This window comes from Rhinatrema bivittatum, chromosome 9 (genome assembly GCF_901001135.1).
Source record: "Rhinatrema bivittatum chromosome 9, aRhiBiv1.1, whole genome shotgun sequence".
Lineage (NCBI taxonomy): Eukaryota > Metazoa > Chordata > Amphibia > Gymnophiona > Rhinatrematidae > Rhinatrema > Rhinatrema bivittatum.
Window position 1 is genome coordinate 137,171,143 of NC_042623.1, and position 25,660 is coordinate 137,196,802.

Consider the following 25,660-nt stretch of genomic DNA (forward strand, 5'->3'; position numbering starts at 1 on the left):
AAAGAAGTTGACCTTGAATTTTCAGGTGCACATAACGTATCATTTTTTCATAATTAATTGTTTATCCAAAGCTCCAGAACAAAAACTCTCTTGAGTCACCATCTTTTAAGTAGTTTTCTATCACTTTCTGGGCAGATACTGTCTGCCTAGACTTACTGAATATATATTTACCCGTTAATGTAAAAGCAAAATGCTACCCCTGAAAGTTCAAAATAAATTCTCTTCAACTGAACAATATGAATAAATCCTTCAACCACCAACAGCTTATTCTTTTTCTTTCTTCCTGTCGGGTCTTCACTCAGAATAAGGAAACTCGGAAGGCCTGATTAATACAAGTTTATTTAGGAGATGCTGCAGCAAGTATCCTGACCTGCTTATCTATTCTTTGGGAACCCCTGAGTGCACCCCTACGGAAAGAGGAATCTGTGAATTCATGGAGGAGACTGCTATGCAGAATAAAGGGGCCGATGCAATATACTGTTTAACCCGCTGTTGGACACGGGTTAAATAGATGCAAATCCACCCCCTAATGCAATAGGGGGATTAGCGCCTATTTAACGCGCATCCGACGTGGAGCAAATGCATGTGAATGAAGCTATTACTCATTCACTCCAAATGCAAAAAGATAAATGTGCGTCTCAGATGCCTGGAGCAGGCGTTAATAACTGAGCGCATTGAAAAGAAGTACAGAAAAGCTTTTCTGTACTTCTTTTTTAAAGTCAAAATAAATAAATAAACAAATAACTCGGTAGACCGCCGAGTTATGAAGACTGACGCGGGTAAACTCGGCCTCGGTTTTCATAACCGGCCGTTTGCCGGTAATGAAAATGGCCGCCGATGGTCTTCATAACCGGCAGCTGCGAGGGGGTCGCGTCTGGAAGGAGGCGCTAAGGCCCGTGCAAATGACCCTAGCGCCTCCTTCCTAGTGCGACCCCCTAATTTACATAAAGCATGGTGCCCCCCTTGCGGGCGCCTTGCGTGCGTTAAGAAAGCGGGCGCTGAAAAGTCTGTGCTCGTGTTCCGCGAAGACTATTGCATCGGCCCCCAAAGACGGGGCAGATGTGAAGACGTGTTCATTCATCTCTGCACATGCTGGCTTTCCATGCCAGTGCTTCCTTATGCCCTGCTTCTTATTATGGCATTGGTTTGTTTTATTATGTTTGTACTGTTGGTATATTGTGCTCCACTGAGAACAAGCCTTTCAGATATGCAGGCTATATAAATGGTTTTAAATAAATACATTGGCAGTTTGTTACCTGACTGAAATAAATGTTTGTTTTTCCTATGCACGTTAGCTCTTGACTTTTCTCCATTGAATTCTATGGGGCTGCTGCAAATAAGGCAAATGAAATGGTGATGCAATGAAAATGTAGGTAAGCATTTTATTACTTTTTGTATTTAGAATGTCCTGACATCGTAGCCCGTGTATATTCAATGAATTCTATGGCTTGGAGAAAGCTTTCTATGTCCATATTTACTCTGGTCTCTTTTATTAGGCCTCCCACACCACTTTTCTTCCAACCTTCAGGCCGATACAGTAAAAATTGCGGGAGAGCGGGCGAGCACCCGCTCTCCTGTGCGCGCGATTCAGAAAAAAAATGTGTTCAAATTAGGGCCCGCGGTAAAAAGAGGCACTAGGGACAATAGCGCGTCCCTAGCGCCTCTTTTTGGACAGGAGCGACCGCTGTCAGTGGGTTTGACAGCCGACGCTCAATTTTGCCGGTGTCGGTTCTCAAACCCGCTGACAGCCACGGGTTCGGAAACCGGACGCCGGCAAAATTGAACGTCCGGTTTTCAACCCGTGAGCCATAGGCCGATTTAAAATTTTTTTTTTATTTTTGATTATTTTTAACTTTTGGGACCTCCGACTTAATATCGCCATGATATTAAGTCAGAGGGTGTACAGAAAAGCAGTTTTTACTGCTTTTCTGTGCACTTTCCTGGTGCCGAGAGCAATTATCGCCTACCTTTGGGTAGGTGCTAATTTCTGAAAGTAAAATGTGCGGCTTGGCTGCACATTTTACTTTCTGTATCGCGCGGGAATACCTAATAGGGCCATCAACATGCATTTGCATGTTGCGGTCGCTATTAGTTTTGGGGGGGGGGGGGGGGTTTGGACGTGCGTTTTCAACGCGCTATTACCCCTTACTGAATAAGGGGTAAAGCTAGCGCGTCCACTGTACTGTATCGGCCTGCTTGAATGGCGATTATTTTGATTTGCTAACCTGCCTGAATAGCTATTCACCTTAGCCACCTTCTTTGGCCTCAAAATGGGTGAATCAATACCTGTTTACTTGTGTTTCATAGATTATGCTGTACAATGCTTTAGTTAAAACATAGATGTCTGAATGGGATGACATTGCATGCACTGGGGTAAACCAGGAGCTGGTTCAGTTTTTTTTTCCCCTTGACAAGGAGCTACTTGGTCACTCTACATGCAAAGGTAAATTTTAAAACAACCAAGTAGCTCCTTGTCAAGGGGAAAAAAAACTGAACCAGCTCCTGGTTTACCCTACTGCATGCAATGAGACATAGTTCTGCTTTTCTTATGGAACTCAAAAGAGAAATCAGAACTACATTTCTATGAATGCAATGGGGTAACTCAGGACTGGATTGGCTTATCCCCCTTGGCATGGAGCTATATGGTCACCCTATCTTGCAGTCACTGTGTGACTTTCTGCAAATTTGAGCCATGCTAGTGACTGGAGTCTTACACTACTCTCATGAAACTCAGAGCGGTACTACAGGCACTGGCATGGTTCAACTCAGAGAGAGTCACGCGGTGCCTACAAGAGCACGTCCAAGATGGAGCAGCTTGCTGAGGTGGAAGAGGCAGGCAGTCTGAATCTGGAGGTAGGCTGGCAGTTGGGGGCCTGAGGCTGGAGGCTGTCTGGGAGCTGAGAACCCGATATAGACTTTGGGGAGGGGGTTGAGACTAAAACCGGCCTGGAAGCTGGGGGGTCTGGAACTTGGGGGTTTTAGACTGAAAGCTGCTTGGCAGACAGGGGCCCCAAGGTAGACTGGGGGGGGGGGGGTGTTCAGATGCTGGAGGCTGCCTGGATTGAGGCTGGCTGGGAGCTGGGGTCTGACGTTCAAGGCTGATTTGTGGCGAGGATTCTGAGATTGAAGGCTGGCTGGGGACTGGGAGTCTGAGGCTGACTTGGGGGAGGGTAAAAAAGCTGTCAAGAGGGCTTGAGTGTGAGGATAACAGGTGTGGTCCAAGGCTGGGGGCTAGCTGGGTCTGAGGCTGATGGGGGGAGTAGGGGGTCCAAGGTTGCAGGCTGACTTGATGGAGGGGGGAGGTCAAGACCTACTGGGAGCTGGGATGAGATGGTAGTACATGGACCGTTTTCTTCCTCCAATCTAAATATCCCCCTGGAAATGTCTCTTTTAATATGGCTAAGCGTATGAGTGATGCGTACATTTATCCACATTTGAGAAGGGCAATTTTCAGACAAGGTCATTTTAAAACAACTAAATCCCTTTCAAAATTGCCCACATTCTTAGCACACTTTCAAGTGTTGAAAATGAATTAGGGCAATTTTCAAAGCACCAGTGATCCCCTGGAAACAAATATTTTACTGCACTTTGAGGTACTGGGTTTGGGTTCTACATTACTATGGGAGCATTTGCACATAGCTAACCTTTTCTATTTAAATGAGCATATGACATGAGAAAAATCTTTTGAAGATAGGATCGTACATTGTTAATTCCCCTCAGAGAAATGATACCTTAAATCTTCAAGGTTAGACATTAATCAGTAAAGCAAAGAGAATCCACTTTCCAAAAACAGGGACACCATTAATCTGAAATCAAACCACTGGATACAAAAAAGATCCAGATAAATATGGAGAAATGACAAAAGTATTGTGTTACAGAAACCTTCAGTGTGGAAAACACAATAAGAAATCAACACAGAGACATTTAAACTATAAAAAAAACTCACTTATAATAATGATAAACATGATTGCACATACTGCACCAAGGATAATCATCATCTAGAAAAAAAAAAGGGAAAAGAGAATTACATTTACCATACACATGAAATAATTAGCAATTTTGTTACTGAAACTTGTTTTTTAAGGCTATGCATGATGTTCATTATAAAATAAATCTATTGCATATCATGCCCAAAGAGAATGTGTACCTCTGGCAAGTGGGCAATCAGCTGATGCCGTATCAACTGGACATGCTGTGCCAGCCTCGGGCTTACCAGACTGAATTCTAGAGACTTGGCACTCCTATTTTGCCAAGGAAAGCAGATACCTATTATTGTACACATACAAAATATAAAAACAATTGTTTATTGGAAGCAGTGTTATCTCTTAATTCTGTTAAAATGCTAGTTTGTTGCAAGTTGGAAAACAGCCCTGTAGTATGGCAAAGATGAAGATTGCCAAATAGCTATGCCTGCTGGCTCTATTTTTCCAATGGGTCCAATCTTTGTTTTTCTTATCTATTGAAGGTATAGACTTGTATGTCAAGATATTTTTCTTTTAGAGAAACCTTAGGCCATACGCTCTTTTCTAAAGTGGCCCTTTTCTAGAAAATAAAACACGTATCTTGAACAAACTCCAATCCCCTTCCTCCCGAGAGGCTGATCCAGTCTTGATTTCACCCCAAGACAAGCAGAAAGACACATCTGTACAAGGAGTGGGGCTAAAATCAGGTCTAGATCAGTCCGCACGTAAAAAAAAACATAGTCAGTTGTCACTCTGTCTTGGAGTTCTCTATTACTTGTACAATGCTCTTTGTTGAATAAAGATGGGGGACACTTTTTCTTCACCATGGGAGTTAACGTTTGCCATCCCTCTGGGATCAGTTTTCTCCCCTATCCTATTTAATACTCATATGTACAACCTTTGGGCAAAATAATGATGGGTAAGGTTTACAGTTTTTTCTTATACTGATGGCATGCAGCTCTATTGTAAGATGGGATTGCCATGTTTACAATCAATGAAAACTCTACAGGCGGGCCTTCAATTAGCCATTAAATGGGCTAGGAGTAATGAACTTAAAGCTAACTTTCAAAAGACAGAAATACTTTGCACTGAAAAGCCTTCTACTCCCTTTTCTGCTCTGAGGATAAACCTGAAGGGTTCTGAGCACCCGATGAAATTGGAAATCTAGATACCGGGGTTTATTTTCCATCTGAATTACCTTTTTTAGAACCACATCTCAAATGTTGTATAGATCCATTTTGCTCAGCTTTATTGATCTGTTAAGTACATGCCTCTCTGGAGAAAATCTGGTGAGATTGATTTACGCTTTAATTACAAACCTCCTAGAACATTGTAATTTGTTGCAGGTCTCACCCAGTCTCAACTTCATGGCTTACATATTCTGCAAAATATGGCGGCCCATGATATTTTAAATCTGAGATTATGTGACCATATTACCCCAGCTCTGAACTCTCTACTGGTTTCAGGTTGTGTTTAGAATCCAGTTTAAGATTTTATCTTTGATTTTTAGATCTTTGCAGAATCATCAGTATCTATCTGAGAGAGCGCCTGATTTGCTGTGTCCTTAAGCACTTTGTCCATTCTTTACAGGAGGCTCTGTTGGAGGTTCCCTCAGTAAAGGAAATGGAAAGCAAGCATTCTCTTACTTAGGCTCAAGTGCCTGGATCTCTTTGCTGTCTGAAGTTCATTCTATAAGGGATTATTTGTGTTTTCATAAGGTTTGTAAAGCCTGGTTATTTATAGTAGCTTTTAAAACTGACTTTGTTATCATGTCCATTTTTATCTTTGCTAATTTTGCCATTAAATTATTATTTACATAGGTTTTTGTCTCATTATTTGCTGAATGTTTTTGTATAATGTTTGTTTTGATTGTATTTCATGTTGCATGTTGAGGTTATCCCACTGAAATCCTTTCAGCCACAACAATGTAATATCACATTTTGAATCGCCCCTGATGTAAAGGATGCTAAGCTTTTCTTAAGTTGTCATCGGATGTGAAGGCTTTAAAAAAGCATTGAAGATGTACCAATCTAAGAATGCATTTAATCTCCCAAATTAACATTCCCTTCTCTCTTTGCCTATAATTTTATTTTAACTTCTCAAATGTGGTCCTTGTGAAAAAAAAAAAGAATCAAACATAAAAAAAAAAAAAAAGACAATAAAATGAAAACAGGGACTTCCAAGGCCTCCGGTCTCTTCCTCCCACCCACTGGAAAAAATGCAGGGGCCAGGATCCCCCCTGGCCCCACTTGCTCAGTGTGGTGGGGATCCATCAGTGAGGCCTAGGCCCAGGCATCGAGACCTGGCCTCCAAGCCAGGCCCCAGTGTCAGACCTGGCTTTGGGTCAAGAGCCCAGCATCGGGACCTGGCCTCTGGGCTGGGCAGCGGTAACGGCCACAGACGCAAGAAGCCGCCGCTGCTGTGTTACTGCGCCCATCTCTGCCGTGCTGGTAAAAAAAAAAAGATGGCAGTGTGAGTGTCAGCGCAGAGCCTCCAGGGAGGCTCCCGCTCTGTGCTAAAAGATGTGTGGGACCTGATGTTTCGTCGTAGCTGCTCCACGAGCTCGGGGCCACAACGACCAACACAAACCCCATGATCCTCCCGCCTGGCTTACTGTGCAGCCCCCTCTTTCTTTCTTGCTTCCTACAGGGACTGAGGACCCTGCGGGTTCGTTGGCAGAGCTGCGCCTTGATGAGCCTGAAGGCAGGGTGAGGCGGCCGTGGATGGAGAGTTTTGAAGGGCAGTTTTGCCGTTTCAAAATTTTGCCACCTGAAGCAGCCGCCTCACCCTGTCTCATTATGGAAATGCCCCTGGCCAGATGATTTCCATGTTCTCTGTTCAAATATTGCATCTGTCTTTCACTCATGGCTTCTGGCAGTAGCATGCCTGGGGTCACCCTTTCTTACAGGCCCTGGCAGAAGCAGAACTCTGGGTATTGTGTCAGGATTCTGTTAGTGAGCACTAAGAGGGCTGCCATGGGGTGGCAGACATGTTTTACCAGGTGCCTTCCAATATATTTTGAAAACCAGTGCAGTATATGTGAAGTGATCATCTTAATGTTGGCTCACTGGTGTAATTTTGATTAAGTATTAAAGCAAAATCTTTAGAGCCAGGAGTAGTTCTGACTGGAGATGGGTGGATGTGGTTCCTATTCCCAAAAGTGAAAGTAAGGAAGATGGTGGGAATGACAGATGGGTTAGTCTGACCTCTGTGAATAAATTATTGGAATCACTGCTGAAATAGACCCTTGCTATATACAGGATCTGACCTGTATATAGCAAGGGTCTGTCGCTCTGATTTGCTTTGTGGGTTCAGCAAACGGGTCATGCAAATGGTGAAGTGGATCCGGATAAAGGCAGCAAAGTGGGTAGTGCTTCTCCCTTTCTCTGTTTGGGGCTGATGCAATAAATTTGCGTAGAAAATGGGCGCTGAACAGCCCCCCTTGGGGGCGCCATGCAATATTTAAATTAGGGGGTCGTGTTAGTAAGGAGGCACTAGGGTTCCTTGCACACCCCTAGCATCTCCTTGCTAACGTGAACCCAATCAGCGTCAGCGGGCCACCGGTTAGGAAAACCGACGCCAACTTTATCTGCGTTGGTTTCCCTAAACGCCGCACAGCCAGGGGGTTCAGGAAAACTGACGCTTATCATTCGAGCGTTTCTTTCCTGCACCTGACTGCCAGTGGTTTTTTTTTTCTATTCTTTAACTTTGTTTGTTTTTCCTCCTACTTAATATCGCAACGATATTAAGTAAGAGGCAGTACAGAAAAGCAGCTGCTTTTCTGTAGTGGTTTAAGGAGCGCTCAGCAATTAACGCCTGCTCCACACATTTTTTTTTTTACATCTGAAGTCAATGCTAATAGCCTCAATCACATGTATTTGCATGTGATTAGCGCTATTAGACTCACTCCACGTCGGACACGCGTTGAATAGGCGCTAATTCCCTTATTGCTGTTACGCGTGCCGTTCGCGGCAGACCCGCGGCATGGCCCCCTCACTTTTTTACAGTGACTCCAGCTCCAGGTTCCTCCTTGATGGCGGTGGTGGACTGTCAACTCCGTTCTCAGGCCTCCCCCGGTGCCTCAGGCCCAGCTGCAGTCCCTGGCATTCCTGGTCCAGCTACCACGTCCATTGCTTCTCGTCGGGCCTCTTTGCGTGGCCCGCGGAGAGACGCTGCTTCTCAGTGCCGCGCCCCTCCCTAGGCACGCGCACGTGCATCACTGATATTTAAGTAGGGACCGCAGCGGGAACCTAGCAGTGGCCCCGGATGATGACGTCAGTGGAGCTTCAGTATTTAAGTGCAGGCTCCGCTCCCTAGCTTTGTCTTTGCAACAGGTCTCCTCGCTGGTCAAGTACTCGTTGCCTCCTAGAGATTCATCTCACTCCTGCGTTCCTGTTCCTCGTTTGTTCCTGGTTCCAGTCTCCTTGTTCCTGTTTGCTCCATACCTCAGAGTGCCTTCACGGACTTTGACTCTGCTTAGCCTGACCACGCCATCGACTCTCTCCAAGCCTGGACCTCTGCTTTGCCCGACCATGCCATTGACTCTCTCCAAGCCCGGACCTCTACTTCGCCTGACTACGCTATTGCCTATCTCCAGACCCAGACCTCTACTTTGCCTGACTACACTATTGCCTATCTCCAGACCCAGACCTCTACTTCACCTGACTACGCTATTGCCTATCTCCAGACTCAGACCTCTGCTTCGTTTGACTATGCTTGACTATCTCTATGATCAGACCTCAGCCTTGCTTGCCACTGCCTCCAGATTGCCGCCAGCCCTGACTCAAGCCCATTCCTTGATGCCTCTCCAACTTATTTCCTGGACTTGGTCTATTCAGGCTTCGGCCTGCTCTTGCTCGGGTGCCATCTTTAAAAATGGCGCGGGCCATGGCCGGCGCCATCTAGGTAATTTTAAAATGTTTTTTGGGGGGTCGGGATGGTGGGGGAAGCTAAGGGGTCAATTTTTAAAGGGTCGGTGGGTTGTTTTTTTATCGGGCCATTGGCGTAATTTTTATTAGTGGTATCAAAATGGCGCCAATGGCCCGAGAGCGGGAGATTGGTCCCGGGGCTTCCACTAGACCACCAGGTACTCGTAAAAAGTTTTGGGGGGGTTCGGGAGGGTGGGAGAAGGTAAGGGTTTAGTTTTAAAGGGCCGGGGTGGGTTTAGGGGTTGTTTTGGTGTGCCGGTTTTCCCGCCCTCCCCCGATTTACGATTTTTCACGATAAATCGGGGGAATTTCTATTGTATCGCGCACTCTAACGATTTTTGACGATTTAAAAAATATCGGACGATTTTTTAAATCGTCAAAAAACGATTCACATCCCTAGTAGATAGAATGAAAAGTGATTTAAGAGAGCTTGAAGAGTGGTTGAAGATTTGGCAGCTGGGATTCAATGCCAAGAAGTGCAGAGTCAGGCATCTGGGGTGCAGTAATCCAAAAGAGCTGATTGTGATGGGGGTGGGGGGGGGGGGGGTGAGACTAATGTGCATGGACCAGGAGATAGATCTTGGGCTGATTGTGTCTGGTGATCTGAAGGCAGCAAAGAAATGTGAAAAGGCAATAGCTAAAGCCAAAAGATGCTGGCCTGGATAGAGGGAGGAATAACCAGCAGGAAAAAGAAGGTGACATTGCCCTTGTGCAGGTCCTTGGGCTCCCGCATATAATTCAACTTTTCTTCCCCTCCCCAACCTAATTTGTCTTTCTCCATCCCCAAGCTAGCAGGTACATAGAGCTGCTTACAAGCCCTAACTTCTTGATTGTGTCTGAACAATGTGCAGGGTCTTCGTTTTCCCTTTTTAATTTAGTTCTCTTTGGAGTTTATCAGTGTTTATAACATCAACAACAAAACAGATATTTATCTAAAGAAAAAAAAAAGTCCAGTCATTTTTTTCTGCTGATTTCTCCTATTTTTTTTTTTAATTAAACATCAGAAAATTCCCAGGACAAATAAAATAAAAACCAAAAACGAAGGTCCTGTCCATGTGGTACAGGCAGGTCTTTCAAGATCTTTCATGGCAGAGGAGAGTGCATTGCTCTCATGCCAGCCTCAGAGAAGAGGAAAATCTGGCGAAAGGATTTTAATTGCCTGCGACCACCCCTATGGCTGCCAGGTGCCCACCCCCAATGTCCCTTCCAGAAATTTGCTTGAAAATTGCCTTTTACAGAATGTCTTGGCCCTTTCACTCAAACTTCACATTTCACTTCCCTGTACGCAGAGAGAAAGCAGAATGGCAAAAGACTCTGTTTAGAACAGCTAACACGGTCAGTTTTGTTACCTTGCAGTTTTTCCACCAGTATTTCCTCCTTAATTTGCAAGTGCTGGTCTCAAACTGTGAAGCCCCGGCTTGTAATGCGTCTGCTCGATCATCAAGCTCCATGAGCTTCTGGTCTCTCTTCAGAACTTTATCCACATTCACTCGCATGATGTCTACCACCTGACAAGGAACCAGAAAGGCATTAATGCCCCATCCACCATGGAAATGAAGGTTAGCCTCTTACAGTTTACGAGCTGCTACCACAAAACATATCTTCAGCTTCAAATGGTGAAAAATATAACTCGTGATAGTTACTATTTCTTAATAAACCAGGTAATGCGTAGTTACTTTTTAGTTACTTAATTGTCCCACCTGAAAACAGGGTACAATCACTCGAGCTCATTCATGGATTGGAGTGGGGAAAAAAGAATAGTCTTTGAAAATCTAATAAACTGCTTTTAATTAAAGTACATCTGTCATTCAGTAGTCAAATGCTATTGGTTAAAAAAAATAATGCTGTGGTTCATTTTTCTCTAGTTTGTATGCAACTTCTCGCCAGGACCAGATTTAAGATTATGGCACCCAAAGGTAGATGACAGGGATGGGGGTAGCACCTGGAACTCGGATAGCTCTGCCCCTGGGAAACATGAAAGCAGCTGGAGGTGGGTAGGAGTCTCAGTTTTCGGGTGCCTGTGTTGCCTATGCCTACATCTGACCCTTGCGGTGCATTTCATAGTCCATCAAGTTACCTCACACATATCCAAAGAAGCCCCTCCTAGCTATGGTATCACAAATCACATCTCATGCACACAGGGCATGAACCTATCAAATCCTAGGCTATCCAAAAGGTTTGGGGCTTGATGTACGAAGGTTTTTTCTTCCATTCTTTGTCTATGGGGAAACCAGCTTAGTAAATCAGGCCTTTTGTGGACCAGTTCCAAGCATGGCTGCTCCCAGGGGTTTGAGGGCATTTTCACTGCAGGGAAATTGCTTGAAAAATTATGAAAAATAAAGGCTTATCAGTAAATTTAGAGCAGCAGGCTGTGAACCAGGAAAGCCAGTGCTCAAATCCCACTGACACTCTTTGTGACCTTGGACAACTCACTTCACCCTTCATTGCTTCAGGTACAAACGTAGGGGTTCATTCACTAAGCTGTGCTATTTTACCCAGAGGGAATAAGTCACTATATGTGACTTACAATGCAGTGGTAAATGGCCTTGCTTCTTTATAAATCCTAAAGTATTTTTCCCAGCAGTAAAATACCACTTGGAAAAATATCGTGGTGGTAAATGGCCGTCAAAGAATCCATGATGGCGGCCCTGAGCCACTCAGCCCCAAATCACACACCACCCCCCCCCCCCCCAAAAGTTAAGAAAACACCCCAGGGCTCAGGATAGGTGGGGGTATTCCTTGAGACTAGAAAGAGAAAGTACGTACAGGTAAACTGCTGCCAGATAGCCAGATAAGTAGGGACTTAGCTATCTGGCCGTGGTTAGCCGCTGCCACTTTCTCTCTCCATTTTCAAGGGAGCCTTCCCCCCCTTTCTGAGTAAAAATGTGCATTCAACCTGTGCTGAATGCACATTTTCCAATCAATGTGCTTTCATTTAACTCCCAATGTATAGCATTAGCTTACTGCATCAGAAGTTAAGAACAATTTAAATCTGTGCATTAAAACTGTGCGCTGAAATCCACTGCACAGTTTTTTAATGTACAGATTATTGCATCGGCCTGAGAGATGTACTCTTTAAGGTGTAGAGCCAAAACTGTTCACCACCTCTAGGAAACAACTGAACTTGTTCAATCACTGTTCACTTTTGATCAAACGTGCTGATATTTAATGCAATTTTGAACAATCAGAGTTTGAAGTACTAATGCAACTTCAGTGTCAATCAAATGAGTATGGATAGCTCGTTTGGTGTGTCCTATAGAAATAAAAGGGCAATCACATTGTAATATATATTCTATTCCATTTTCAGTTTATTTTTGTATTTTATTTTAGATTTTGAATGTCTTGATTACTGTATGGATGTTTTTCAGGTTATACACATAAGTGCCAGGAGATTGTGCCAATATCAATATTGGTTCTCAACAATGTAATAGGATTGGTAGAAATTTCATAACTTTCTATTTAAAAAATGGCAATTTTTAGTTTTCAGAAACACTGAGCTGGCCAGTCTCTGAAAACGACACTGAGCTTGACAGCCTTATTCTACCCCTGATGCAGAACAGCACACCAATGTTGAATTGTATGGATTTTGTATCATTCCTTTGGATTTTTCACAATTAAGTCGTTTTTTGTAATCTTTTTCACTTGCAAATACTAAAAAAAAAAAAAAAAAAAGGTTATGTGACCTATGATTATATTTTGAGATACTGTTTATTCACATAATTCAAGTATTGTGGATTCTGGGACACACAGATTATGAAACCTTGCTTCTGCTACACAATTGTCACAATTTGATTCAACTCAGTATATTTATTGCAGTAGAGAGGGATCTTGAAATTGATTATGTTATATTATTTCCCACTCTGAATATTTTTCAGTATATTTTTAAATTATTGCACAGTAGGCAAGGGATACATTTTTCCCTTATTAACTTTGACAAGAGACTGAATATTAGCAATAAAGTGGTGAGGCCTGATTAGATTTTTTTAAGATCTTCAATATTAAGCACAAAATTATGATAAAATGTCTTCTGGTCAGCATCAAGATAATGACTGCCCTCAAGTTGGGTGCAAGGCAAATCTCACTCACTGTGTAGTTCTCTCACATAGCCCATATTGAGAGACAGAGAGAGTCAGACTTTTAACTCAGAGTTGGGTTTGGGGAGGGGTAGGTTGGGGGGGGGGCAGTTTTACATACACAGTAGGAGGTACAAACAGCAAAGTTGACATCATTGAAGAATGTCTGAAGTGGTGAAAGGTACAAGAGGAGTTGATTTGTATAATGCACTCTCTACCTACCTTGTTTGTACCTCCTACTGTGTAAGTAAAATTGCCCCCCAAAACTTACCCCCCTCCCCAAACTCCACTCTGAGATAAAAGTACCCAAATGGCCTGTCAGCTTGGAAATGCTTCATTGAATAGTTAGGCCAGGGCTTCCTAAACCTGTTCTGGGGACACCTCAGCCAGTCGGGTTTTCAGGATATCCACAATGAATATGCATGAGATAAATTTGCATATACTGAGTCTCCATGGCATGCAAATGTATCTCATGCATATTCATTGTGGTTATCCTGAGAACCTGACTGGCTGTAAGGTCCCCAGGACAGGTCTGAGAAGCCCTGAGATAGGCTTTACCATTTGGCATAATTTTAGGTAATTCAACTCCATGCTGAATTCTAAGGGGAGATTATTCCATAATTAGGGAGCCGTGCTCCTAAATGCTGTCACCTATATGCTTAACCTTGCTTGTCAGAGTGAATGAGTTGCTGTTAATTCCAAATCTGAAGTGTGTAAAGCTCTTGATTGAAGTGTGTAAAGCTCTTGATAGCACATAAAGAGTTAATAACTGAGCAAAATAATCAGGAGTAATTCTACAAATATATTTAAAAAATAATTTGAATTTGATTCATTGGCAAATAGGTAACCAATGATGATTCCATAATAAAGATGTTACATTCTTAGTCTTCGCTCAAAACAAATGAACTGCACTCTTCTGTATTACCTGTAACCATTTCAAGGCAACTCCCAAAGGCTGTACTGTGCATAACTGAGTCTGTTAATCACCAACTCATGAATAATCGATTCCAAAGTTTTCCATTCTAAGATATAGTGTAGTAGGCAAATCTGTCAGAAAAGGAAGAGAGGAGCAAACAACTGCCAAGAAGCACTGGAGTTTCCTGGGGTACTTTTAGGTTACCATCAAGATCCACAGGCATCTGCAGCCTTTTATTTATTTTTTTCAAATATTTCTAACCAGTTAGTTCTAAAACTACTTACTCCTAATGGCTAACAACTAAAAGAAATATACAATATTACACATAAACAAAGACATGAAATATAAAAGCAAAATAGACAAGACAATATACATCAACATACATTTTGATGAGAGTGACTGGCACTCTCTTGATTTGGTTTACATCTGACAGGTCAAGCTGATTAATGAAAATAGTCTACTTTTCTGTCTGCTTCCTGTGGCAACTTAATTCATCATTGGAGTTTAGGTTCCACTTTTTTGCCATGATCATGTCTTAGTGACCATGATTCAAGGGTGGGGAAGAAAGGAACTGCTCAGTATACTTGTAAGTACTTTGTACTTACAAGTATAATTATCTCTGAATAGCACAAAGAAGCTGTTCAGAGATATAACCCTTGGTGTTTTCATAGCAGACGTTTATTATACAGAACCAATTTGCTCCTAATTTGAGCTCAAACATTACAGAAAGGTATAGAAAATGATGCACATTTGCAAAAAGTTGCAGCATTGTTAACAATAGTTATGAACTAGTTTCATGCTCCACTCAGTCTTTTTGAAATGAGATGTGCCATTAAGCAGCAATTATAGTAAATCTTTTATTTATTTTGGCTTAGCTATTAAAGAAGATCATTTTACTTACAGTTCTTATCTTACTCCTGTGATACTAGTGCTCAAATGTTTTGAAAGTTCCTCCTGCTTTGACACTTCCAGCATAATGAATGCAAGTAGATTGGAGCTTTCTCAGCACCTCATCCAGATACCACGTTGATATGGTAAAGTATGAATAGCATAGGCAAATGGAGAATGGATCCTGTGCAAAAGCTTTTTTTTTTTTTTTTTAAATAAAGTATTATTCAATAAAGAAAAAAGTACAAAAAGATAAAAGCCAGGAGTGAGACATAGAAAGATGTAAAGTGAAAGCCACGGAGTCATCAAGCAAGAAGATTTTATACCTTTAAATGTTAAGATCAACTTGTGCTACCGCATTATGGTAAAGCTATGCTGCTCCATGCTTGTTTGGTAAAGATCTGGACATTAGAACAGGAAGCGTTGTAGGATGTGATATATTAATGGACCAACAAAAAAGATTTTGCAGTATATGAGCATTCAAGACATCTAAAGAAGGGACCAGTGTGGCCTCAAAAATTAATGTTCTGTCATGTCTTCATTATTGGGCCAACACAGGTACTTGAACTTGAGGCATTAATAGGTGCTGCAAAGACCCATGATATGGGCCAAATTTTATAAGGTGCGTGCGGGCGTAGATTTGTTCGCGCAACCCGGCACGAACAAATCTACGTCCGATTTTATAACATGCGTGCGCCCCCGCGCAGATGTTATAAAATCCAGGTTCGGCGTGCGCAAGGGAGTGCACAATTGTGCAATTTGCGTGCGCCAAGCCGCTCGGCCTTCCTCCGTTCCCTCCAAGGCTGCTCCGAAATCGGAGCGGCCTCGGAGGAACTTTCCTTCTACCTCCCCTCACCTTCCCCTCCCTTCCCCTACCTAACCTGCCCCCCAGCCCTACCTAGAACCCCCCCTTACCTTTGTCGGGTAAGTTGCGCCTGCCTCCCGGCAGGCATAGCTTACGCACACCGCCCAACGGCCGCCCCGCAATCCAGGGCACAGCGGCAAATAGCCGCTGTGCCCTGGAGGCTCCGGCCATGCCCCCGCCCCCCGGACTGCCCACTCCCCGCCCCTTTTGCAAGCCCTGGGACATACGTGCGTCCCAGGGCTTGCGAGCGCCGCCGAGCCTATGCAAAATAGGCTCGGCATGTGCAGGGGCAGATTTACTTGGGTTACGCCCGTAGCCTTTGAAAATCTGCCCTATGGTTTTCCCCTGGAATTTTGGTAAGTAAATTTAACAATCACCATCAGTACTCACCACCCCCTCCTGAGAATGATCCTATAAAAACACATCAACCCTAGAGTTACTGAGATTCTGCTAGTCTTATGGGATGATTTAAAACTGACTACTGACCACACTGGAAGGGCCATTGCTGGATTCTTACACGATCAGTGACGTGCTTCCCATTTCTTATCAAAGGGCTCTCACTAGCTCTTCACCACTTGATGAGGCACACCTTTCTCACAAAATTATTTAACCCTCAATCATCTTTCGCCATATAACCACAAAAAAAAAATAAAATTGTACAGGTGTAAGGGAACCTCCAAGTTTGCCACAGTCTCAACGTGGGATGAAATGATGTTGCAGGAAAAAGGACTTTAGTTTTGTTAGGAACTGGGCAACATTTTGGAAAGGGAGAGCCTAGTCCGAAAGGATGGACTCCTCATCCAGAGTGGAACCAGGCTGCTGATGCTAACTTTTAAAAAGGAGATAGAGCAGCTTTTAAACTAGAACATGGGGGAAAACTGACAGTTGCTCAGCAATGCATGGTTTAAAGGGAGGTATCTTCAAAAGATCTTAAAGAAAAAGGGGAAGTTAGAGTATTCCGATACAGAGATTCCAAAAAAAGCAATAATAACCCATGTGCCTACAAGTAAAGATCAGATTGAATTAAAAGATTCCAAAATTATCCCTGTTAATTACTAGGAAAGTTGTATATACTAATAAAAAAAGTACCTTGAAATGTATTTATTACAAGCTTTTATATACCATACACTTAGCAGATGCTAACTGGAACGATGCACATCCATCTGCCAAAATGCACAATATACACAATATAATAAAATCATATTAAAATAACATACTATAAATCAATCAGCAATACAGCCTAGAAGCTAACAAAACCAAAACCTCTGTCACCTACGTTAGCAAACCCCCACTGGAAATAACCTGTTATGCCTGACGGTCGCAGACAGCTGTGATTGTAAGTACTCACTTCTTGCACCGCACTCCTGCCCTCCCCGGGTCTGCTCGCAGCGTGGGCCTGCCTACACCGCCACGTTCCTCGGGACTCCTCACGAAGGCATGGACGCCGCTCCTACTTCGATGTCGGGCCTTCCTAGGCGCGCGCGCGTGCGTCACAAGCCCCGCCTTTGAAGCCTCTTCAGCGGGAACCTCGGGGGCGTCCCTGATTGTTGATGTCATCGGATTCCTGTACTTAAGCTCCACCTTCACCCTCAGCTAGCCGACTTGGCAACAAGTTCCGTACAAGTCCTCAACTCCTGCCTTGTGTTCCTGAGACGTCGCTACGCGCCTTGCTCCTGGACCCTGTCTGGCACCCGCTCCTCGGGGGTCAGTGTGCGCTTCTACAGGGATTTGCTCCTCTGGCTATCCCGCTCCTCAGGCTGGCCCTGTGACTCTTGAGTCCTACTCAGTAACAAGCTCCTGCTACTCAGGTCTCCCATGGAACACTGTGGAAACCTGTGAGTTCCTTGGCTAGCCTTCCCTGCTCCTCGGGGTTGTGCCTGTGTTCTAGCAAGACTGTCTGTCTGTGCTCTCTCACTGCTTGGGCTACGTTCTCTACTCAAGAGACTAGCTAGAGCCTCCCCGCTCCATTGGGCTTGCTCCGGTCTATTCAACGACTGTCAGCTGTCCCGCTCCTTGGGCCTGCTTCTCTACTAGACTGCCAGCATTCCTCCGCTCTCCAGGTTCCTGCCTACGTCAGTGGCTGAGAACGGCCCCGGGCTTCCCTGCCTCGTGGGTTGGCCTGCGCCTCCAAGTCTACGCCCACTTTGCTATAAACCCGCCCCTCTGTTCTGTCCTCCCGGAGAACCTTCTGCATGGCTAACCCTGCACCTACCACTCCACGGTCTGTCTGGCGCCTCTCTTTTCAGGGTCTCACTCCAGGTACTATCAACGATCTGTCGCCCCCTGGGGCTCTCTCCACTACTGTGCCCAGAGCTCCCCGCTGTGCCGGTACCTCGCCTCCTGATGGTGCGGACCAGTGGGTCTCCTCCCCATGGGCTGTAACAACTCACACCTCGGGCCAAGGGTCCACATACCCACAAACCATAACATAACCAAGTCTTCACCCTTTTCCTGAGGGCCAGGTAGTTAGACTCAAGCCACACAGCTAATGGGGCAGAGTTCCACGATTCGGGACCCATCTCAGGAATAACTTTCTTCCTACACCCCACTGTATGCACCTCTCTAACTGTTGTAGTTAGAAAATAGCTCTCTGTGCAGAATGCAAGTTCCTGTATGAACAAAGGGTTTAACCAGCTGCTTTAAGATATTTTGGCCCAGACCCCTGCTTGAGCTTAAACATCAAGACCACGATCTTAAACTGAATTCATTCCTTAACTGGCAACTAATGAAGCTGTATTAATAGTGGCCATGCACTAACCTGCCGTGGGCTGGAAAGAAAGCAACCTTGCTGCCATATTCTGCATTATTTGTAGACACTGCAAAGATCTTTCAGATATGCCTAATACCACATTACAATAATCCCAAACCTGGGAAACTAGCACTTGAACCACAGTTTGCAATGATTCAAAACTCAGACTTCTCACTCTTTGCATCAATTTCAATTTAAAAAATATCTGTCTAACCTGGTTAGAAATATGATGCTCAATGGAAATCTTTTTCTCATGCACAACTCCCAAGTTCTTCACCTTTGACGAATGCGCTATACTCTCCTCTTTAATCCTAAGAACTCCTTGAGGAGAAGCATCATCTTTCCCTGGAACAAAAATCCATTCAGTCTTTTTCCCATTTAAGATCAATTGATTTCTCTCAACCCAATGAACAATCTTCTCTAACCCTTCCTGAGCCTTCATCAGAGACAGATTCAAATCTTGCCCCACATAGGCCAAACTAATTGCACATCATCTGCATATAAAAACACTTTAAAACCCAGGAAGTGGATAAAATGGCCGAAAGGTTGTAAAAACATAAAATAAAAGGGGGGATCAAAGGGGAACCCTGAGGGATCCCACACTGAAATGAAAAACAACCTGGAAATCCCCCCCCTAACCTCCACTACTGCTGTTCTGTTGGAAAGAAAGGACCCAATCCACCTTAGCACCTCCTCTCCCAAACCCATGGACTACAATGAGCTAGTAGGATCTCATGGCCCTTAAATGAAACGCGCTTGTTAGATCCAAAAAAAAAAATAAAAAATGCCGAAAAGCCTTTGTCTCTTAACCGAAAAATAATATAATTAACTGCCACCAGCACCTTTTCAGAGCTACATGCCTTTCTAAACCCTGATTGGCAAGTATCCAATCTCCTCCAAATACATAGATAGCTGCTTACAGATCATTTCCTCTATACTTTAGCCCAAAAGTGGCTAATGGTCACTGATCTGTAACTAGAACAATCGTCACGATCTAATGAAGGCTTTTTAAGTAAAGGAGAAATCTGTCTGCTATTGCCAGAAGTCTAAAAAAGATGAGAGCATTAGAACGTATAGCACTGAATGAAGAGGTAGACATAATTGGCATCTCAGAGATCTGGTGGAAGGAGGATAACCAATGGGACAGTACTATAGCAGAGTACAAATATATCAGAATGATATGGTAGATTAGCTTGGTGGGAGAGTGGCGCTTTATATTAGGGATGGCATAGAGTCCAACAGGATAAAGATCCAGAAGATTAATTGCACAGTAGAATTACATGTGTGATGGAGAAGAATATTGTGGTGGGGGACCGTCCACCTGGTCAGAATGAACAGATGGACAATGAAATGCTAGCAGAGATTAGGGAAGCTAATAAATCTGGCAGCACAGTAATAACGGGAGATTTCAATTTCCCAAATATTGACTGGGTAAATGTCACATCAGAACATGCTAGAGAGGTAAAGCTTCTAGTTGAAATACATTACTGCATCATGGAGCAACTGGTCTGGGAACCATTGAGAGAGGGAGCCATTATAGACCTAATTTTTAGTGGAACACAGTATTTGGTACAAGAGTTAAGAGAAGTGGGACTGCTCAGTAATAGTGATCATAAAGCGATCAAATCTCACTTAATGACTGGAGGGAGAACATTAAGTAAATCTGCTGCTCTAATTTGATAAAATGAGGAAAATAGCAAAAACTAAAAGGGGCAGTTACAAAGGTTAAGAATTTACATTAGGCATGGACATTGTTTAAAATTATCATCTTGGAAGCCCAGACAAGATATATTCTACACATTAAAAAATGGTGGAAGGAAGGCCAAATGATTGTTGGCATGGTTAAAAGGTAAGGTGAAAGAAACTATTACAGTCAAAAGAACTTCTTTAAAATTTTTGAAAAAGGATCCATCTTAAGAAAATGGGAGAAAGAATAAACATTAGCAAGTCAGATGCTAAATATTGATAAGGCAAGCACAAAGATAATTTGAAAAGAAGCTGGCCATAGAGGCAACAACTCATAATATATATCCAAAGCAGGAAGACTGTGAAGAAGTTGGTTGGACCATTAGATGATCGAGGGGTAGAAGGGGCAACTAGAGAAGGCAAGACCATAGAAGAAAGTCTAAATTAATTCTTTGCTTTGTTGTTTACTGAAAAGGATGTTAGGAAGATACCCGTGCCAGAAACAGTATTTAAAGGCGATGATTCAGAAGAACTGAAACAAATCACAGTGAACACTATTGTTATCAAGTCTGGATGTGTTCAGATGGGGTTTTGAAGGAGGCACTAAATATATACTGGTGCTTTTAGATACATCAGCAGTCTTTGATATAATTAACCATCACATACTATTATCTCATCTGAGTAATTTAGGTATGCTCAACAGGTAAGAATCGGGCCTATAACATCTCGATGGTATGCTTTGACAAGGGCATGCTGCAAGACTCTGCCTTAACAGCAATAAGTAACATTTACTTGCATCCAATTTGTTGCTTACTCGTTGATTTGAGTGTGGAATATAGATTATATGCAGATGTTATTCACTTTTTTGTGCCTGTTACAACTACATTGACTGATGCTCTGGAAGTGGTTTCAAGAGGTTTTTCTACTGTAAAACAATGGATGTCTGATAATAAATTAATGCTCAACCCTGAAAAAAAAAACAAATTGATGGTTCTCAGTAGATTTCCCTTGGTTGAGATTCTGACTTCAGCGATATTCAAAAGATGGCCAGTTAGATTAAAGTTATCCAGTTAGTTAGCCGAATAACTTTATTCGGATATTTGGTGGAACCTTTATCTCTCTGAATATCCTGGATATTTTATTCAACGAACTTTAACTAGTTAAGATTGCCCCCTGTACTGTATATTCATGATGACATTTTATGTTCAATTACAAATCTATGTTTGTATATGTTTATGAACATATTTTTGTACCCTGCCTTGAACTGTGGACAGAGCAAGTTAGAAATCTTAAATAAATAAATCAGAAATGGCAATCTGTGCTTGGATTTTGACAAATAAAGTCAAGCTCATATTTAATCCCACTCAGGACAGAAAAACTCAGACATTCTGATGTGATGTTTTAAGTCAAGCTTGTGGATAAGTAATTTGGGGAAGAATTTCAAAGCCCTACTCGCATAAATCCAGATGGATTTACACGCTTAGGGGGGTTATGCGTGCCAGGCCTATTTTCAAAAGGCCCGGCGGCGTGTGTAAAGCCCCGGGATGCGTGTAAGTCCCGGGGCTTGAAAAAAGGGGCGGGGCATGGGCAGTGCATGGGCGGTCCAGGGCCGGAGCCTCCAGGCACAGCGGCCTGGCGCAACTAGGTAAGATAACTTTTTTAGGGGGGTTTAGCTTAGGGCTGGGGGGCGGGAGAGTTAGGGGAAGGGAAGGTGGGGTGGGGGTAAGGAAGAGAGGAAGGCAGCGCGGCTCGGCATGCGCAAGATGCACAATTGTGCACCCCCTTGCGCGCGCAGACCCCTGATTTTATAACATGCGCGTGGGCATAAAATTGGACATATATATAAAATCAGGCATATATGCCCATGCATATGTTTTAAAATCTGCCCCTTTGTGTGTTGGGTTCTAAGGATGTGCATTCATTTAAAATGAAAGTACAAAATGCAACGAATAAGGCTAATTATTTTCATTTGGGGGGGCTCCGAACCAAATCAGGGGGCCCCTGAATAAAACGAACCTTATTCATTTGTTTTGTTTTAAGCAAATGCATCAGGCCTCAGTTTAGGCCCAAAGCCGGGGTCTCGCCTATGGTATAGGCTGATACCCAAAGCGAGGTAACAGCTTTGGTATAGGCTGATGCCCTAGGCGAGGTACCAGCTTTGGGCCTAGGCCAAGGCACCGATGTTACGCTCGGTCATAAACTGAGGCCCAAAGCAAGGACTGCAACCTAGGCCTGAGCGCAAGCTGGGGTCTTGGTGGAGGCCTGAAGCAAAGGTCTAGCCGAGACCCCCAAAAATAAAAAAAAAAATAGAAAAACACAAAACCTTACCTGATCTGTCGGGTATCTGTCAAAGGCCAGGTCATGACGCCAGGATTTCGGCCTAGGCCAGGGTCAGGAAACAGGCCCAATGCCATGACCCAGCCCAGAGGCCAAATCCTGATGCCAGGGCCTTGGCCCATACCTAGGTCCGAAACTGCGACCTGACCTGGAGGCTGGGTCCCAACGCTAGACCCAGGTCTGACACTGGGGCCTTGGCCAGGAAGTCAGGTCCTGAAGCCTGGGCCTCGGCCCAGGCCTTGGAGCCCAGGTCTGGGAGCTCCTCTGCATGTGTCTGACGTGACCCTACTGAATGCCATCATTGTATTTGTGAGAGAAGAAAGAAGAGGATGTGTGAAGAAGTGCTCCCAGGCCTGGGACTGACCCTGGGCTGAGGCCCAGGAGTTGGGACTTGGCCTCCTGGTTGAGGCCCTGGTGTCAGGTCTCGGTCTAGGCCTAGGCCCAGGCATTGGGACCTATCCTCTGGGTTGGGTCACAATATTGGATCTGGTTCTGGGCCAAGGCCCTGGGGTTGGGACCCGGCCTCTGGGTTGCCTTGCAGTGTCAGGCCTGTGCATGGGCCAGAGCCACATCCTAAGCCTCTGTATCAGTACTTAAGCCTCTGGGTCAGGTCGTGGTGTCTGACCTCGGCCTGTGCCCCAGCCAAGGCTGAAGCCTCAGCATCAGGACCCAGCCTCCAGGTTGGGTTGGCAGTGTCGGGTCTGTGTCCAGCCGAGGTTCCGGCGTTGGGACCCAGCCTCTGGGCTGAGCTGCGGTGGACCCGGGTCTGGGATCCAGCTTAGGCCGAGGCTCAGGTGATTTGTTGCAACTTCAGCCTATGCAAGTCTGAGGCTTCAGCTTAGTCTGAACTGTCGGTTCCCCACTGGACCGGGTAAGTGGGGACTAGGGGGAAGGGTATCCTGGCCCTGGCATTTTTCACGGAGGGTGGGATGGAGGAATCATTTTCATTTTTGGTGGTTTTGTTTTTTTTGAAATTGTTTGTTTCGTTTTTTTCACACAAATGAAACAAATCAGGCAATCCACAAACCGAAATATATGGGGGAAAAAACCTCCCGAAAATGAACTGAAAAACGAAAATGAATTTTTTTTTCCTTGCACATCCCTATTGAGTTCCACCCCCTGCCCCTCACTTCTGCTCTCCTCTTTCTCCTTCAAGCTGCCTAGGTCAGAGGTTATTAGTTAAGGTTCCTCTAATTCCTGGCGAGATAAGTTGAGTTAATTAACTTTTCTATTTTCTTAAACACAAATAGTTGAATTTTCAAAGGAGTGTAAACCCCTCCTTTCATGGGGTGACTGATTAAAGCAGGGTCACAGTTCCACAAGCTGCTCCTCAAAGTCCCGGCTCTTTCTCCCTCTGAATTATTTCTCACAGAACCCTTGGACACCAGAGTTCATCCAGTGGGAGGGAGGCTTAACCTGGTCCTCTAGTGCACAATCTCGATCCTCATCTCACACCCCAACTGGCGCTAAGTGACCAGTATACTCGCAGCATGGGAGGTCTTCTAGGGCATGCAGATCGTAAGAAACTGAGTCACAAAGGATGGTGTTTAAAAATGTACTCAAAGTTTGAAACGTAAGATCCCAGCCAAAATGGTAAAAATCATAAACATCAGGAAAAGCAGAATAATGAACACACATTTCTCTTTTTTCATGGTGCCTTCCCAAATTGTTTGTCTAGTAGCTGAACCAGGGTCCAACCTCAAAACATCCTTCCCCTTGGAGAGTAGGATAGCCTCTTTCAAGTTCCAGCATTAAAAAAGGGTTGGATGGCAAAAAAGCCTCAAGCTTCAAAAATAGGTAACTGCATAAGCTCTCAAAACAGGAACAAAGATCCAGTTAAGCAGTTTCCTCTGCTTTCTGACCACATAGCCGGCTAATAATTATATCCCGCTGACTGTTACACATTACTGGCCTGGTGCTCTTGTGTGAGAAGTGCAGCTAGCGATATCGACTCAGAGCCTGATTGTAATAAGATGTGAGAGAAAACATGTGCATTGAGGTTCAGCACACATTTCTTTTACTCATGTGCTAAAAACCTTTTTAACTCCCGATTCAGTAAACTAGTGGTATGGAGTTTAAACAGTGTGCTAGCCTGAGAATCTATGCACAAACATATATGCTTAGTGCACAAATACATGATGTTTTCTCATTTGAAAAAGTGTGTTATGTGCACAAATCAAGTTTTATAAACTTAAATGTCAAGGATAGGAACCCCTCCCCCCCCCCCCCCCCCCACACACACACACACACTATCAACTCCATAGTCAGCCTCATAGACTAACACTCATCCCATAAATCTTACTTCATCTCTGACCAGAAGGATGGCTAATTTGTAGGGATGTGCATTCGTTCAGGACAAATTAGGTAATTTCAACGAAATTGCCTAATCCATCCTGGTTCAGGGATCCCGAAACCCGAACAAATTTTTCCTGAAATTTCAGGAAAAATGTGTTTTCGGGTCCCCCCAAATTTCAAAGGCCCGAACCGCAGGAAATATGATATTTCCCACAGTGGGCCGAAAATGAAGCCTGAACCAAAAGATTCGGGCTTTGCATATCCCTTTAATTTGTGCAAACATTTTTTTGTGTGTTTAAATCCCTGTTAAATCAGGAATAAAGCTATGCACATTAACTTGTGTATGCAGTTGAGCACACCCTATTAAATCATCCTGTCAGTTAGAGAAGGTAGAAAAGGAAACATATTGTGAGACCACTCTTTCAAACCACACCATCAGATTCAGGTATGTGAAGAAAGAAGAAAGACAATGGAGTTAGAGTGGTAGAAGAGAAAACAAAAGCCCAGTTTTGGTTTGGAAACATCAGCCATCTGATATTTGTGATCTGGTGTTTGATGTTTGCTGCCCCTTAGTGTTCAAAGTGTTAACTTATTCCACTGCAAAATTTAAAATAAAAATGCTAAAAAAAAAAACCCCAAAACTGAAAACAACATTCCCTGAAAAGTAATTTTCATTTGGTCATAACTGAACATAACATCAGATGTGTCATTTGTTCAGAAGTAACCATGCATGGGACCATGGGGGTTAAAATAAACCTGAAATATAAAAACTTGCTAATGCAAAGGCACTTATATTGGAGCACTAGAAGTGACAGGACAGGGGTTCAGTTTTCGCTTCCTCCACTCAGAAGAAACTCTGCCTTGGTTGACAAGCTTCTCCTCATTGGTTTGAAACAAGTTTCTGAATTTGCCGGGTAAGATACATTGCAGTTAGCTTTATCTTTCACGCTCCCTTTAAGGT

General features: G+C 43.8%; 1 protein-coding gene across 1 annotated transcript in view; it reads right to left on the reverse strand.

The window, feature by feature from the left end:
• Window positions 1-3,929: 3,929 nt before the first annotated feature.
• The window catches only part of LOC115099574 (vesicle-associated membrane protein 1-like), a 51,761-nt gene continuing 30,030 nt past the window's right edge, over window positions 3,930-25,660 (reverse strand). The window contains exons 3-4 of the mRNA XM_029617307.1: window positions 10,240-10,398; window positions 3,930-3,998 (exon numbers count right to left, since the gene is read on the reverse strand). Coding sequence (XP_029473167.1) covers window positions 3,930-3,998; window positions 10,240-10,398 — 228 coding nt within the window. The remainder of the gene's footprint in view (window positions 3,999-10,239; window positions 10,399-25,660) is intronic.